Here is a 17,310-nt window from a genome sequence, read left to right on the forward strand (position 1 = left end):
TTATATTGGTGTTAGTGACTGTTCGGCTGCACAAAGGCTGATACTTTTCGGGCACTGTGCCTATACATCTCCCCTGACCTGTTACTAATTGAATAGTAATTCCTTGCGTATGATTCCTCTGGTCATCCCATGGACATTCTCGTGGGTTTGAACCATTAGACCATTGAATCATACCTGGTTTTCCAACTGCCTCTAAATATGGTGGTCTAATATTATAACATAACCAGCATTCTTCAGTTAAATTTGGTTTGCTTTCATTAAGGGCACGATAAGAGGCTTGCATTAGATCCCATAAGGGGTCCCTGGATTCTGACAACTCTAGATCTCTGGATAAAGAGAATTCAGTCACAGCGTCATTAGTTGTTTTCAAAGGAGAGCCTGAGGAAGGGATTCTGACGATTACGGGGGCCATCTTTTCTTCAGAGGAAGTGGGCGGATTCAGGACCAAATTTGGTCCTATTGGCAAAGGATCGTGGGGCATCGGTTTCTTCATAATTTGAAAAATACCCCCTCTATCTACACCTTGTTCGTAATATCTAATTCCCCAAAATTTTCCTACAAGCCAGAAGTCCTGACTAGGATCTTTTATGGTTATATTAATGCCTGTACATCCAATATCTTTATGATTACATGCACCATTATAGTAACTATCTGCGTAGCTCCAATTTCTCCTTTGACATATTTGTGGTGACCATTTAATTTCTAGATTTTGATCTCCAGATGCAGACCATTCAGAGGCCCATGTTTCGCATCCCCAGTATGCACAATAATAATGGTCTGGAGGATTACAGTATGATTTACCAGGGTTCGATGCTGGGCATATATAAATTGGCTTGCAATTCTTATCCGTTTCTCCATCGATTAAGTAACGCAAACTTATATTGAAACTAACTGTTCCCCCCTCCATAATTTGTGCTTGGATTGGCTTATTTGGATATTGTATGTTTGTTATTGTCCAGTTCATGGGTTCATGAGGGTTTCCTTTTCCATTTGCTTGGGCTATTATCAATAATAAAACTAACGATATACCAGGAAAAAGGGTGTCTGTCAATTTTTCCAATTTAAGTACACTTTTACCAGTCTTGGGGAAGTTCGACCATAGCTGCTGTCGCGTCCCATTGTTCTGGCTCTTTTCTCCACAGTTTGTTCCTCCTCTGCCTCGCCCGTCGACTCGGTTGCTTCGAGCCACGGGGTGTACCATCTTCTCGGCAGCAAGGGAAATCTTCAGGAGAACAGCTGTTTCGGGTTTTCTGCCTGTTTATATAGGCCTCCCACTTTGCAGCTTTGACTAATGGGACAAAGCAAGACACAGTTAGTCCTTCCCTTCTGCACTTTGTAGCCAAAATTTCAACTACAAAGGGGACTGGTTCGTTGGAATGGTAACAATAATACTGAGGGTTTATTCCTTTGGCAAAACTTTCCACCATTCATGGGATCCTCGAATAATTTCTTGTTCCAACTCTAATTGTTTTTAATTTCCACTCAGTGAGAGTTCTTTGGATTTTCCAACACTGTGTGCAAACTCTTATCGGAGGGTATCCATATTCACAGCGTGTCCACCATTTATCCTGGCATACCTTACACTTGCAACAAGCAAATGGATAACAATCGCAGTTCAAATGATTGCATCTGATTCGTATATCTAGAGTGCTTATTAGCTTTTCCTCTATATTCAATATTGTGTTACTACATAAGTTTAGCAATTTCCTTCAACACACTTTGTACGCTTCCATATATAATAGATTAAAAAAAGATAATTATAGCAAATATAAACAGCAATATACACTTTATACCAAAAGGTAATGCGGCAAAATAATCAACTAAAGTTCTTATCATTACGTTATCTTTTCAGAGTTATCTTGGTGTCACCTGGAGTACTGATTACTTTCCAGTGGGGTCTCGTCACTGGGCCTTTAATGCGACTGGCATGAGTCCATCCACGCTCAGCAGTCCGGACAGCTGTTTCTGTTGTAAGCAAAACAAGATAAGGTCCCTCCCAATTGGGTTTTAGGGTTTCTTCTTTCCACGTTTTAACCAATATCCAGTCCCCAGGTTTAAAATTGTGAATTTTTAAGTCCAACGGGGGTCGTTGCACAATCAGTCCATGTTCCCAAAGCTTGTTACGATGTTCTGCTAATTGTGAAACATATTCATTAATCACATGATCTCGAATTAAAACATTTGTTTGTGGACTTTCGACTCTATAGGGCATTCCATACACCAGTTCAAACGCTGATATCCCTACATCTGCTCGGGGCCTGGTTCTGAGAATTAATAGTGCCATGGGTAGGCACTTAACCCATGATAATTTGGTTTCTATCATTAATTTAGTCAAAATAGTTTTGATTTCTCCGTTCATCCTTTCAACTTTTCCCGAGCTTTGTGGATGCCATGGTGTATGGTATTCCCACTTAATACCCAAACTTCCTGTTAGATCTCTAACAATTTTTGACACAAAGTGTGTTCCTCTGTCCGAGTCGATTACATATCGAGGTATAATATGTTCAAGTAATACCTTAGTAACTTGGTTAGCAGTTGCCTTAGAGGTAGGAAAAGCCTCAACATAATGTGTTAAATGATCCACCATTACTAATAAATATTTGTAACGCCCTACCCTGGGCAGTTCAGTAAAATCCACTTGTATGTGTGAGAAAGGTCTGTATGCTGGGGAGCGTCCTCCAAGAGGTTTTTGTCTCGTGTTGTTTCGATTAACCTTTTGACAGGTCTCGCAGGCTGCCGTGACTGCCTTTGCTATGTTATATACGCTTATACAGGCAAACTGTTGATTGAAATGATCAACTAACGCCTGGGTTCCCCAGTGTGTTTTACTGTGTATTTTTGAAAAGATTTCGAGTGCTATGCCCTTCGGCAAGACTTCTCTCCCATCTGGCAATATGTACTTACCATCTTGTTCCTTAGCTCCCATTTGTTCTAGTTTTTCCTTTTCTGCAGACTCAAAACTCAAATTATTACTAACAGGTACTTGTTGCATAGTCAAAATCGTACTATAATTGCCTGCTACTCGTTTTGCTTCTGTATCGGCTGCATTATTTCCTCTAACTTGATAACTCGTGCCTCGCTGGTGTCCCTTTATATGTACAACTGCTATTTTATTTGGCATTTTCAATGCCCCCAGAACTCGCCGAATTAATTCTGGGTGTATCAGTTCTTTTCCCTGTGAGTTAACAAATCCTCTTTCCTCCCATATTTTCCCAAAGGTATGTACTACTCCGAACGCATAGCGTGAGTCTGTATATATAGTTCCATCCTTTCCCTTCAGTGACACTAAGGCTTTCCACAATGCGTACAGCTCACAGGCTTGAGCCGACCAGCTGGCACTCAGGGGGCCCGATTCTATTGTCTTAAATTCTCCTTTCTCCAACTTAACGATGGCATCCCCTGACAATCGTTTACCTTCCACTATTCGAGATGACCCATCTATAAAAATTATTTCTCCATGTTGTAATTCCTCTTCTTCTAGATCTGGTCGAATTCGTGTTTGTTGTTCAATCGTTTGGAGACAATCGTGTATTAACTCAGTACTTTCCCCTGGGTATAGAAATTCTGCAGGGTTAACCGCTCCGACAGTCCTTAGGGACAGTTTTGGAGATTCTATGAGTATTCCCTCATACTTTAGCAGTCGGCTATCTGTAAGCCATTTTTCTGCTTTTTGTTGAAGCACCCCCCTTATGTTATGAGGCGCATATAGGACAACTTCTCCATTGAAGGTAATACGATTCGTTTCTTCAAGTAATAAGGCAGCAGCAACAATGATTTGTAAACAACTTGGCCAACCCCTGCTCACAGGATCTAACAGCTTTGATAAGTATGCCACCGGTTTCTTTTGTCCAGCCCATTCCTGAGTTAATACTCCGAATGCTGTTCCTTCATGTATGTTAACGAATAAATGGAATGGCCGCTTTAGATCTGGGAGGCTTAAAACCGGTGCTTGACTTAACTCCCTTTTGAGGCTGGCAAACTGCTCTTGATCCTGAGGGGTCCACTTGGGTATTTTGTCTTTAGACAGTTGTTCATACAAAAATTTAACTTTAAAGCTGTAATTCTCTATCCACTGCCTACAATACCCAAATAGCCCTAATGCTTGCCGAATTTGCCTCTTAGTGACAGGCATAGGTAATTCTAGAATTCCCTTAATGCGCTCCGGATCCAATATCTTCTTGCCGTTAAACAAATAATGCCCCAAATATTTCACTTTTTCCTCCACAAATTGTAACTTTTCTTGTGATACCCGTAGTCCCTGTTGTGCAAGAAAGTTTAGAAGTCGAATGGTTTCTTTTCTTACATCCTTCTTATTATTCCCTGCTATGAGCAGATCATCTACATACTGTAACAGCACATTTCCCGTTTGTACCCGGTATTCTTTTAAGAGCTCTTCCAGGGCCTGTCCAAACAGATTAGGGGACTCAGTGAACCCTTGGGGGAGCACCGTCCATCTTAATTGCTGTCTACGGCCTGTCTCTATGTCTTCCCATTCAAAGGCAAAATAATCACGGCATTCTTCTGCCAGTGGACAGGCCCAAAAGGCATCCTTTAAATCAATCACACTATACCAGGAGTTATGGGGTCCTAGCTTGCTTAGCAGTGTGTATGGATTTGCTACTACAGGGAACCGGGTGATAGTTCTTTTGTTTATTTCCCTTAAATCATGTACGAGCCGATATTTCCCATTTGGCTTTCTCACAGGCAAAATGGGAGTGTTAAAGGGTGACATACAAGGCTCTAAGATTCCTTGTGCTAACAATCGATCAATTTCTGGCTTTAATCCTCTCCGTCCTTCTAGGGATATGGGATATTGCCTTACCCTCACAGGTATGTGGGGTTCGGAAATTTGAATTTTAATCGGTGGGATTTCCAGTTTACTTATTGTGTCCGGAGAGTACCAGGCATCGGGGTTAATTTGTTTTTGATCATCCACGGTCAAAGGATAAGCAGACACCGTTAGCTCTTGATTTTTTACTTTAATTTCTAATTGCAATTCAACAATTAAATCCCGTCCTAACAGATTAAATTCTGCTTCAGGGACGAGCAAGAGTTCACCCATTCCAAATTTATTTTCAGTTTCGAACACTACATTTTTGATTTTGCTTACTTTAAAGGGTTCTCCTTTTGCCCCAATTACTTGTACTTTTTCAGGGGAAACTTTACATCCCTCAGGTATTTGCCTAATAGTCGATTTCTCAGCCCCAGTGTCTACTAAAAAGGTGAACTCTTGTTTATGGGGACCTATTTTTAATTTTATCAAGGGCTCATGATGACTCCGGTCCCCTAAGATATAGAGCCCCCGACTCTCCTATTCCGTTTTTAATATTTCCTCATCCCTGATCCTTTCTCTGCAATTCTTCTTTATATGTCCCTTCTTTCCACAGTAAAAACAACATCTCTGTTCCTTCTTTACTACTACATTCCCTTGTTTCGCTCCAGCAGATCTGTGTTCACCAGTCTGCCCTTTGCGATCCTCTCTGACTGCTGCTACCATCATTTTTACTTGTCGCTTGCTGCTCTCTTCTTCCCGCCTTACGTAGACTTTCTGAGCTTCTCTCAATAATTCATCCAACCCTCTATTCTGCCAGTCTTCTAACTTTTCAATCTTCTTTCTGATATCTTCCCATGATTTTGCCACAAACGGAGTTTTGAGGAGCGCTTGCCCTAAAGGGTCGTCTGGATTTACCCCAGAGTACAGCTGAAGGGCTTTCCTCAGTCGTTCCAGCCACTCAGTAGGGCTCTCATTTTTCTTTTGCATTTCATTAAATGCTTTATTGATATTCTGGCCACGGGGTACTGCTTCTCTAATCCCTTGAATTACTAGAGTTCTCAGGTCCTGCATATGAGTTCTATGCACCGGATCCTGATTATCCCAATTAGGTCTTTGGAGTGGCCATTTAATATCTGCTTGGGGTCCCTGGGCATGCTGAGCATCCCACAGTTTCATTCCTGCTCGTCTGATCATATCTCTTTCCTCGGTAGTAAATAATTGACCAAGGATAGATTGCATCTCATCCCAAGTATAAAGGTTTGGTCCCAAAAATTGATCTAATCTTTCTGCCACTCCGAGTGGGTCCTCAATTAGGTTTCCCATCTCGGTTCTTTTAAAATCTCGTAGGTCAGCCGAGCTTAGGGGTACAGAAATATATCCAATCACAGGTTGGGGTCCCCCCATGGGCATTTCCCTTAGAGGATACATCTGAGCTGCCCCTTTTTGACTCCTAGTCATGCGTCTAGGAGGAGGGGGAGACCCTTGTTCCGATTCTGGTGGGGGGGTGGGCGCTCTGGGGACCTCTGGAGGGGCTGTGGGAGCAGGAGGAGGAATGTAAGGAGGGGGGGTTAGAAGGGTTTCATCTAACTCTTCCTTCTTTTTCTTTTGTTCAGTTTTTACTTCATTCAGTGGATAAAGTCTAGCTCTCGGTCTTTCTAGCCACGCTTCCGCATACTGACTCTCTTCCGGGTTAAGGGGTTTTTTATTGTTAACCCAGAGGTTTAATTGTTGTCTGACCCAATCCTCTTCTGACCCATAGACTGGCCAAACGACATCTTTAGAAATCTTCTTCCCTCCCCATATCCTAGTACAATATTCTATCATTTTCTGTTTATCTCTCCCTAGGGTTCCAGGGAAATATCTCCAATTGTCTAGGATATATGCCAGAGGGGTATTCTTAGGTACAGTGGGTACCCTTCCCATGGGAGTCGAAGGCTTGCTGCCCTTCGCCCCCATCTTCTGGAATATCCACAAACATACACTCACTCGTTCCCCTTGTTCCTGGCCCAGTCCCTCGCGGGAGATGGGAAACGCAGTACTTAAGGGTCCGCACTCGCCTGGTTCAATATAGCGAACCTCTCACTTGTTATATTCCAGGAAACCCAATCCCGCCCGAACGGCAAACCCACGAACAAATTCGCCATATACTTACGCACCCTGCGTCTTCGTCCGGACTCCCGTGCACAGAATTTTTATGGGATTTTACCGGTTTCCCCTTTGCTCATCATTCTAGAATTTAGGTTCGTCGGTAAGGTTGAGGTAAGCTGTCGGTCGCGGGGCCGCGGATTGCCGCGGGGCGCCTCCCCGGAGGACAGAAGCTCACCGTTCCTTATCCGAGTCACGGCACCAAATTGTCATAAATTGAGACCACAACGGATCAGAATCCAATTAGAATTTTATTAATTGTAGCAAGTAGAATATGAGCAAATACAGCGCTGGACGGCAGGGGAGTCTGCGCTCCGCCAACTGCCGCACTGAGCAGTTCAAACAGTCTCTCTTTATACATCTTTACTTCCATGTTCAATGAGATAGTGGAGGTGCTCTTCGCATGCTTCAGTTGTTGTTAGGGGGTCGTTTCCTGCTTCCTGGTGAAATGGGGTTGCTTGTCCTATGTCTGTCGGTAAGTTTGGACATCTGATGGTTATCTTGCATAAGCACGCCTGGGAGGTATTCTTCGCATGCTTTACATTGAGCTTAACATAAGTCTTAATAAACAATACCTTAGTTCAGTTTCTCACACTGGGGGTGGGTCCGGGGGCGGGGGTCCGGGGGCGGGGGTCTCACCGACGCAGTCCAGCCGGGCGGGGTCCAGCCGATACCCCGCGTCGCAGTCGCAGGTGAAGCCGTCGGGCACCCGCACGCAGCGCCCGTGGTGGCACCCGCTGAGCACCCCGCACTCCTCCGCCCCCCCTGCGGCGGGGAGGGGGCGTCAGGGCGGGGGGTCGCCCCCTTCCCCCCCCCCCCGCGCCCCGAAAACTCACCAGCATCCTCCTCCTCCTCCTCCTCCTCCTCCTCCTCCTCCTCGCTGAACCCCCCCGTCCCGTGGGGTTGGTAGGACCAGGGGGAGCCGGGGGGGGGGGTCGGGGGGCTCGTAGCGGGGTCCCCGGGGTCGGTGGGCGAGGGGGCGCCGGGGGTCCTCGAAATCCTCGCCTTCATAGCGGGGGGGGGCGTAGAGAGCGTCCCCCCGGGGGTCGTAACCCCCCGCCAGCCCCCCGAAACCGTAAGGGTCGTAGTCGGAACGGAGAGCCGGGGGGGGCACGCGGGGCCCCCCGAAAACGTCGGGGCCGTAAGGGAGGCCGTAAGGGGGGGCGAAGTCGGGGGCGTATTCGTAGGAAGGGGGGGCGCGGGGGGGGCCGTAGCTGGGGGGGCGCAGCACGTTGCAGAGGAACTCGAAGTCATCGGGGGGGGGGTAAAAGGAGAAGGTGGTTTTGGGGGACCCCCCCCCGATGCAGGCTGCGGGGGGGATGGGGGTTCTCCATCACCTGGGACCCCCCCCCTCCAATAACCAGGGGGGGCTACAAGGGAAAACTTCCCCCCCCCATCCTTGTGGGGCTGTAGGGATGCAAAGGGGGCCCGTTATTGGGGGGCTACAAGGGGTCCCCCCATCACTGAGGGGCTACAAGGGGCCCCCCCCATCATTGAGGGGCTGTGGGGATACAGGGGGCCTCAATAATTGGGGGGGCTACGAGGGGTCCCCCCCATCCTCACGCCCCCCATTCCCATGGGGTCAATGGGGCTGCAGGAGGGTCTCCCATCACAGAGCTGCTGGGCGGGGGGGGTCCCACACTGCAGGGAGGGGGATGCCACCCCGGCACCCACCAGTATGGGGGTGGGGGGGGTTCTGGGGTGCGGGGGGGGTCACCTGAGTGGCGGGCGGGGCAGAGGGCGCAGTCCATGCCCCAGGCCTGCCCGTACAGGCAGCAGCACTCGGTGTAGGTGACCTGCCTGTCCAGCCGGGGTCTGCCGCACACCAGGTCGACCCCCACCTCCTGCCAACACACCGCCTGCGCAGCATCTGTTTCGGGGGGGAGGGAGGGGGGCACAGTCAGGCCGGGTCCCACAGACACCCCCCCACCCCCCCCAAAGCCCATCCCGTGGGTGGCAGCCTCACCCCGGTGGGTGTCGTTGGCGACGCAGCGGCGCTGGGAGCCGTCCAGGACCAGGGGCGGGGGGCACGAGCAGTAGTAGGAGCCCACCGTGTTGACGCAGCGACCCCCCACGCAGGGCTCGGCATCCTCCGCCCCACACTCGTCGTTATCTGGGGGGCAGCGGTCAGGGGCAGGCAGGGGTCGGGGGGCAGGCAGGGGGTCGGGGGGCAGGCAGGGGTCGGGGGGCAGGCAGGGGCTCAGGGGCAGGCAGGGGCTCAGGGGCAGGCAGGGGCAGGCAGGGACTTAGGGGCAGGCAGGGGCAGGCAGGGGCTCAGGGGCAGGCAGGGGCTCAGGGGCTCAGGGGCAGGCAGGGGCAGGCAGGGGCTCAGGGGCTCAGGGGCAGGCAGGGGCTCAGGGGCAGGCAGGGGCAGGCAGGGGCAGGCAGGGGCAGGCAGGGGCTCAGGGGCAGGCAGGGGCAGGCAGGGGCAGGCAGGGGCTCAGGGGCAGGCAGGGGCAGGCAGGGGCTCAGGGGCAGGCAGGGGCAGGCAGGCGCAGGCAGGGGCTCAGGGGCAGGCAGGGGCAGGCAGGGGCAGGCAGGGGCTCAGGGGCAGGCAGGGGCAGGCAGGGGCAGGCAGGGGCTCAGGGGCAGGCAGGGGCAGGCAGGGGCAGGCAGGGGCAGGCAGGGGCGCAGGGGCAGGCAGGGGCAGGCAGGGGCAGGCAGGGGCTCAGGGGCAGGCAGGGGCTCAGGGGCAGGCAGGGGCAGGCAGGGGCAGGCAGGGGCGCAGGGGCAGGCAGGGGCTCAGGGGCAGGCAGGGGCAGGCAGGGGCAGGCAGGGGCTCAGGGGCAGGCAGGGGCAGGCAGGGGCTCAGGGGCAGGCAGGGGCGCAGGGGCAGGCAGGGGCTCAGGGGCAGGCAGGGGCAGGCAGGGGCGCAGGGGCAGGCAGGGGCTCAGGGGCAGGCAGGGGCAGGCAGGGGCAGGCAGGGGGTCAGGGGCAGGCAGGGGCTCAGGGGCAGGCAGGGGCAGGCAGGGGCAGGCAGGGGCTCAGGGGCAGGCAGGGGCAGGCAGGGGCTCAGGGGCAGGCAGGGGCAGGCAGGGGCAGGCAGGGGCTCAAGGGCAGGCAGGGGCAGGCAGGGGCAGGCAGGGGCAGGCAGGGGCTCAGGGGCAGGCAGGGGCAGGCAGGGGCAGGCAGGGGCAGGCAGGGGCTCAGGGGCAGGCAGGGGCAGGCAGGGGCAGGCAGGGGCAGGCAGGGGCTCAGGGGCAGGCAGGGGCAGGCAGGGGCAGGCAGGGGCGCAGGGGCAGGCAGGGGCAGGCAGGGGCAGGCAGGGGCTCAGGGGCAGGCAGGGGCAGGCAGGGGCAGGCAGGGGCAGGCAGGGGCTCAGGGGCAGGCAGGGGCAGGCAGGGGCTCAGGGGCAGGCAGGGGCTCAGGGGTAGGCAGGGGCAGGCAGGGGCAGGCAGGGGCAGGCAGGGGCAGGCAGGGGCTCAGGGGCAGGCAGGGGCAGGCAGGGGCAGGCAGGGGCAGGCAGGGGCTCAGGGGCAGGCAGGGGCTCAGGGGCAGGCAGGGGCAGGCAGGGGCAGGCAGGGGCAGGCAGGGGCTCAGGGGCAGGCAGGGGCAGGCAGGGGCAGGCAGGGGCTCAGGGGCAGGCAGGGGCAGGCAGGGGCTCAGGGGCAGGCAGGGGCAGGCAGGGGCAGGCAGGGGCAGGCAGGGGCAGGCAGGGGCTCACCCACGCACTGCAGGTGCTCCTGCTCGTAGTAGTAGCCGCTGGGGCAGTAGCAGCTGAAGCCGGGGGCGGCGTTGAGGCAAACCCCCCCCCGGCAGAGCTGGGGCCCGAAGAGCTGGCACTCGTCCACGTCTGGGGGCACGGGGGGCGTCAGGGGGGCCCCGCGGGACGGGGGGCCCCGGGGGGACCCCGGCGGGCGCGGGGGGGCCGCGGCGGGCAGCACTCACCTGCCGGCGAGCCCTGGGGACCCTCGGCGGTGCGGCCCTGCCCGTGCGGGCAGATGGCGAGGTGGGCCTCTGGGGTGGGGGGCGTCAGCGACGGGGGTCCTGCCGGGGCCCCCCCGAACCCTGCCGGCGGCCCCCGACCCCCGCCGTGCACCCCAAGCCATCAAGGGGCACCCCAAACCCTGCCGGGGCACCCTGACCCCTGCCCATGCACCCCATACCCTGCCCATGCACCCCATACCCTGCCGGGGGCCCCCGACCCCCGCCGTGCACCCCAAGCCATCAAGGGGCACCACGACCCCCGCCGTGCACCCCATACCCTTAATGGGCACCCCAAACCCTGCTGGGGCACCCTGACCCCTGCCCATGCACCCCATACCCTGCCGGGGGCCCCCGACCCCCGCCGTGCAACCCAAACCCTCTCGGGGCACCCTGACCCCCACTGTGCACCCCAATCCCTGCCCGAGCACCCCAATCCCTGCCCGAGCACCCCAATCCCCGCCCAAGCACCCCAATCCCTGCCCGTGCCCCCCAATCCCTGCCCGAGCACCCCAAACCCTGCCCGTGACCCCCAACCCTGCCCGAGCACCCCAAACCCTGCCCGTACCCCCCAACCCTGCCCTAGCCCCCAACCCTGCCCGTGCCCTCCAATCCCCGCCCGTGCCCCCCAACCCTGCCCAAGCACCCCCAACCCTGCCCGAGCACCCCAATCCCTGCCCGTGCCCCCCAACCCTGCCCAAGCACCCCCAACCCTGCCCGAGCACCCCAATCCCCGCCCAAGCACCCCAATCCCTGCCCGTGCCCCCCAACCCTGCCCAAGCACCCCAACCCTGCCCGTGCCCCCCAACCCTGCCCAAGCACCCCCAACCCTGCCCGAGCACCCCAATCCCTGCCCGTGCCCCCCAACCCTGCCCAAGCACCCCAATCCCTGCCCATGCCCCCCAACCCTGCCCGTGCCCCCCAAACTCTCCCATGCACCCCCCAACCACGCCCGGGACCCCCCCCCCCGCGCACCCATACATAGGGCCGAACCCCCCGGAGGCGCGGGGGCCGCCCCGCGGAGGGGCCGGCTGGGTGCGGGGCGGGGGCGCGGGGGGGTCCCGTACCGGTGCCGGGGGTCGGGCAGGGCCGCGCGGGGCAGTGGGTGCCCCACGCCCAGCCCAGGCTGCAGCAGCAGCGCTCCCGGCTGACGTTGGGTGCCAGCACCCCGCAAGCCCTGCTGAAGCAGGCGGCGCCTTCGGGGGGGGCCCGCGGCGGGCTTTGGGGGGCCGGGGGGGTCACGCATCGCCCCGGCACGGGGTCGAACTCGTCGCGGGTGTCGGGGCAGAGGCAGAGGAAGGAGCCTTCCACGTTCTCGCACCGTTCGGCCCCGCAGACGCCCCGCAGCGTCTCGCACTCGTCCACATCTCCAAAAACGCATTGGGGGTTTCTGTTAATTTTTTCTCTTTTTTGGGGGGCGGGGGCGGGTTTTTGGGGGTCCCCCCCCGTTATAATTAATTTAGCCTTCAACGGCATTTCAATCAAAGTGTACAATTTATTGAGTAGAGACAAGCAAGCAGCGCTGGATGCACGGGGGATCCTTCCGCCTAACGCGCATCCCGTCATACAAAATTACAGGGTTTATATTCAGTTACTTAATTAATAACAATTAGTAAAAACACGCCTAAGTTTACGCTCACTGGTCAGTGATGAGCATCCCACTTGCCGTTGGGCAGCCGTAGTTAAATTAGCCACGCTTGCCATGTAGATTAGCCCGCGTGCTCTTTACGGGTGTGGGGGGCAAGTCTTTTTGGTCACCCCCCTTTGCAGCAGGGTGCCTCCGCTGTTAGTCCCTGAAGGTCAACTGAATTGTATCTTTTTGAGGAGGACGCCCTCCCGACCGGCCCAAGCACCATCTCAGGCGCCAGCCCCCCCAGTTATCTGATCAATTTTGGGTCGCGCTTTTGTCTTCACCATCAACCCAAACCGCCAGTCAACATTGCAACCACTCAGACAGGTAACAAGTCAATTGTCCGGCCCTCGGTTACACCAGCACCAACAGACCGGTCAGATGCTAGAGGGTCACACTTCCCCGTGTGACTCTAGCATTGCTCCATATTGACACGAATCAGATGAGCACATTTTACACCCCCCGCCCCCCAGGACCCGCCCGCACCCACGCAGCCGTGGCCGTGGCGGGCGCTCTCGTAGCCGGGGTCGCAGACGCACTGGAAGGAGCCCGGCAGGTTGCGGCAGGCGGCGTGAGCCCCGCACAGCGTCCCGTTGGAGCGCTCGTCCGCGTCTGTGGGGCACAAACGGGGGGGGGTTGGGGAGGGGGGGGTCCCCCGGGGGTGACACACACGCCCCCCGCCCCCCCCGCAACACCCCAAATACCCGCAACACCCCGCCCCGGCGCGGGGCTCCGGGCTCTCTGCTCTGCTGTGCGATGGGGCAGTGGGGGGCTGCGCCCTCCCCCCCTCCCCCCGACCCACGGACACCCCGTGCCCCACGGACCCCCCGCGACCCATGGACGCCCCATGGACGCCCCGCGCCCCAAGGACCCCCCTGCGCCCCCCGGCCCCTCCGCGCCCCCTGGCTCCCTTGAGACCCTCGGCCCCCTGCCCCCCCGGCCCCTCTGCGCCCCCCGTCTCCCCTGTGCCCCCGGCGCCTTTGCACCCCCCGGCCCCTCCACGCCCCCCGGCGCCTTTGCACCCCCCGGCCCCTCTACGACCCTCGACCCCTGCACCCCCCGGCCCCTTTGTGCCCCCCGGCTCCCTTGAGACCCTCGGCCCCCTGCCCCCCCGCGCCCCCCTGCAACCTCCAGCCCCTTTGTGCCCCCCGGCCCCTCTGCGCACAGCGCAGGCGTGCAACCGCGCGCGTGCACCGTCGCGTGCAGGCGTGCAACCGCACGCGTGCATCATGGCATGCCGACACGCCGCGGCGCGTGCTTGCACCCCCACACGCACTCAGCCTTCCGTGCGACCACACGCGTGTGCACACCCCGCCCTGCCCCCACCCGCTGAGACACCCACCCCCCCCCACCCCCCTGCCCCAAAACCCCCCCATACCTGGGCCTGGCCCCTCGCGGGGGGGCACGGTGGGGAGGGGGGCCAGCAGCCCCTGCGTGGGTCGTGGCACCACAATGACCTCGGGGGCGGGGGGGCCTCTCGGGGACCGACGGTGGCCTCTCGGGGACCAGCGCCCCAATGGACTCTGCACCCCTAAACACAGCCGCTGTGACACTGGGGAGGGGCTCCCCGCTGTCCCACCCCCACCCCAAGTGGGGGCGTGCCCCCCCCCCCCCAAAACCACACAGCCCCCCCCGCCCTTTTTCACTCTATTTTTTACCATAAACACGAAAATGCTGAGGCAGCACCAGCTCAGCACCACGTAGTAACCTCTGCGGCCGAAAACGAGCCCGGCGATGAGGCCCAGATTCATCCTGCCGGGAACAAGGGGGGGGGGATTATTGGGGTGCAAACCCCCCCCCTTTTTCTAACCCACCCCCCCTAAAAAAACCAATCCTCTCACCCCACATATTTGTAGCCGACGAAGGCGATGAGGTCGATGGTGGTGAGGCTGGTGTTGATGGCGAGGAGGTAGAGGCTGAGGAGGATGGCCAGAACCTCCACGATGAGCCAGGCCAGCGCCGAGCTCGCCTGCAAGCCCAGGCTGTCGGGGGAGAACCTGGGGGGGGGCCGCGCCCCAAATTGGGTGGGGGGGTGCCCCACAGCCTTGCCTGCACCCCCCACCCTTCGTTTTTAGGGTAGGGACCCGCCCCCCCCCCCCGGCTGCCCCAGGGCGGGGAGAAGGGCCTGACCTGTTTTGGGTGCCCAGCACCAAGCAGGCGACGAGGATGTAGGTGATGAAGGCCATCGCTGCGGGGGGGGACACGGGGATGTCATTGGGGGGGGTCCCCCGGGGGGGAAATGGGGGGCTGGGGGGGGAAATGGGGGTCCCCCGGGAGGGAAATGGGGGGCTGGGGGGGCGGGACGTACTTGGGATGTAGAGATCGGGGGCGTTGACGTCGAAGCGGGGGGCGACGGGGGTGTCCTGCTGGTACCGCACCTGCCAGTCCTGGGGGGGGAGACACACTGTTAGGGACCCCCCCGCGCCCAATACCAGACCCCCAGCCCCCCCAGTACTGCACCCCAAAACCCCCATACCGGCCCCCCACGCCCCAATACTGCCCCCCCGACCCGCAATACCAGCCCCCCTACTCCAGTAGGAGCCCCCCAGGCTCCCATAGCACACCCCAAACCCCCAATACCGGCCCCCCCGACCCCCAAATCCCCAAAACCGGCCCCCCAGACCCCCACCCTCCAACCCCATAGAAGACCCCCGACACCGGACCCCCCCCCCGCCCCCGATACCGGGGCCCCCCCTCACCTGATGCGCGAAGGGAAAGATGAGAAGCCCCAGTTTCCTCCCCACGTACGCGGTGTCCACGGCGAAATAATACTTCAGCCGCCCCACGGGGATGAACCGGTCGAGCAACAGGCGGCGGAGAGTTAAAGGGCCGTGAGGGGTCCCGGTAACCGGCCACGGAGCCCCCCCGTGTCGCGTCCCCCCCCCACTCACGTTACGGTCCATGATGTCGCGGGCCTGGCTGGCCAAGCTGCTCCCGTAGGCCATGGCCAGGCTGGACACCGGCTCGCCCAGGAAGGCCGCGGCCGGTGGGTCCCGGGAGGCGGCGGCGGCGGCCGGGGGAGCCCCGTAACCCCGGCCCGGTTGGGCCCCGCCGCCCCCCGCCGCGCTGGTATCACCGAAGAGAGGGTGTGGATCCGCCATACGAGGCGCCGTGGCCGGTAACCGGCGTTTGGGGGCTGCGGGGAGAGGAGGGGAGAGGAGGGGTGAGGGCGGGTGGGGGGGAGCGGCGGCGGGACCGGGGCCGGCACCGATCGCTACGCGCCGCGCCGCGCGCACGGTGCCGTGTCGCCCCGTCCGGCTCCATCTCCACGTCTCCTACTTCCGCTTCCGCGTCACGTGGCTCCCCGCAGCCGCCGCCACGATTGGCCACCTCGCCGGAAGTCGCTGGCGCGCCGCCCGAATGATTGGCAGGTGACCGGAAGCGAGGGGGCTGGAAAGGGGGAGGAGACGAGGCCGCTGTGCCCGGTCTTAAGATGGCGTCGCCTGCCCGGCCTGGTGTTGCCATGGCGACGGAGGAGGCCCGGGCGGGGCCTGGTGTCATGGCCACGGGGACCGCGGTGTCCCCAGAGCCGCGGTGTCACAGCCATGGGGCTGGCTGTGGTGGCCATGGTGTCCCCAGGGCCATGGTGTCACAGCCATGGGGCTGGCTGTGGTGGCCATGGTGTCCCCAGGGTGTCCCCAGGGCCATGGTGTCACAGCCATGGGGCTGGCTGTGGTGGCCATGGTGTCCCCAGGGTGTCCCCAGGGCCACGGTGTCACAGCCATGGGCTGGTCGTGGTGGCCATGGTGTCCCCAGGGTGTCCCCAGGGCCATGGTGTCACAGCCATGGGGCTGGCTGTGGTGGCCATGGTGTCCCCAGGGTGTCCCCAGGGCCATGGTGTCACAGCCATGGGCTGGTCGTGGTGGCCATGGTGTCCCCAGGGTGTCCCCAGGGCCGTGGTGTCACAGCCATGGGGCTGGCTGTGGTGGCCATGGTGTCCCCAGGGTGTCCCCAGGGCCATGGTGTCACAGCCATGGGCTGGTCATGGTGGCCATGATGTCCCCAGGGTGTCCCCAGGGCCATGGTGTCACAGCCATGGGGCTGGCTGTGGTGGCCATGGTGTCCCCAGGGTGTCCCCAGGGCCATGGTGTCACAGCCATGGGCTGGTCACGGTGGCCATGGTGTCCCCAGGGTGTCCCCAGGGCCATGGTGTCACAGCCATGGGGCTGGCTGTGGTGGCCATGGTGTCCCCAGGGTGTCCCCAGGGCCGCGGTGTCACAGCCATGGGGCTGGTCGTGGTGGCTATGGTGTCCCCAGGGTGTCCCCAGGGCCATGGGGGTGTCTGTGGTGACTGGGGCATCCCCAGGGTGTCCCCATGGGTGTCCCCATGGCCAGGGTGTCACGGCCACGGGCCTGGCCATGGTGTCCCCATGACCACGAGGACCCCACGGTGTCCCCACAGCCACGGTGTCCCAGGGCTGGCCCTGGGGGGGGGGTCCCTGGTGTCCCCCGGTGTCATCGTCCCCGTCCCTGCACCCCACGGAGCCCCAGGGGGGCCAGGCGGGGTCTGCCACATCCCCATCGCCCCCCCGGCGGGACCCCCCGTGGGTGTCACCCTCGTGTGTCCCCCCATCTGTGCCCCCCCGTGGGTGTCACCCCCGTGCCCCCCCCCCCCGCAGACGTCACCAGGGTGGCCACGGCAGGAACCCGCGGGTCCCGTGGGAGCGCGTGACGGTCCCGTGACTGATACGGGGGGGGACGGACAAACAGACACCCCATCTGTCCGTCCGTCCCGGGGGGGGGCCCGCCTTGGCCTGGGACCTGCTGACCAGCCACCCCAGTTGCACCCCGGTACTGGGCACCCCAGTTACCCGCCCCGTTACTGGTTTCCCCAGTT

At 59.2% G+C, this 17,310-nt stretch overlaps 2 protein-coding genes across 2 annotated transcripts; both read right to left on the reverse strand.

Moving 5' to 3' along the window:
• Positions 1–8,463: 8,463 nt before the first annotated feature.
• On the reverse strand, positions 8,464–10,949 carry LOC135310757 (latent-transforming growth factor beta-binding protein 4-like; the record flags this gene model as incomplete). Its single annotated transcript, XM_064439716.1, has 4 exons — positions 8,464–8,789; positions 8,886–9,032; positions 10,584–10,712; positions 10,808–10,949. Coding segments are annotated over 4 exons (729 nt in total), but the record flags the coding sequence as incomplete, so codon positions are not given.
• A 2,800-nt stretch (positions 10,950–13,749) lies between these two features.
• On the reverse strand, positions 13,750–15,989 carry LOC135310758 (protein YIF1B-B-like). The gene is made up of 8 exons (XM_064439717.1): positions 15,710–15,989; positions 15,173–15,609; positions 14,782–14,860; positions 14,604–14,661; positions 14,315–14,470; positions 14,098–14,225; positions 13,852–14,004; positions 13,750–13,754 (listed from the first exon to the last, which is right to left on the reverse strand). Exons 1-8 carry the CDS (start codon positions 15,972–15,974, stop codon positions 13,750–13,752), a joined length of 1,281 nt encoding a protein of 426 aa, XP_064295787.1. The 5' UTR covers positions 15,975–15,989.
• Positions 15,990–17,310: the final 1,321 nt, after the last annotated feature.

The sequence above is a fragment of the Phalacrocorax carbo genome (genome assembly GCF_963921805.1).
Source record: "Phalacrocorax carbo chromosome 31 unlocalized genomic scaffold, bPhaCar2.1 SUPER_31_unloc_1, whole genome shotgun sequence".
NCBI lineage: Eukaryota > Metazoa > Chordata > Aves > Suliformes > Phalacrocoracidae > Phalacrocorax > Phalacrocorax carbo.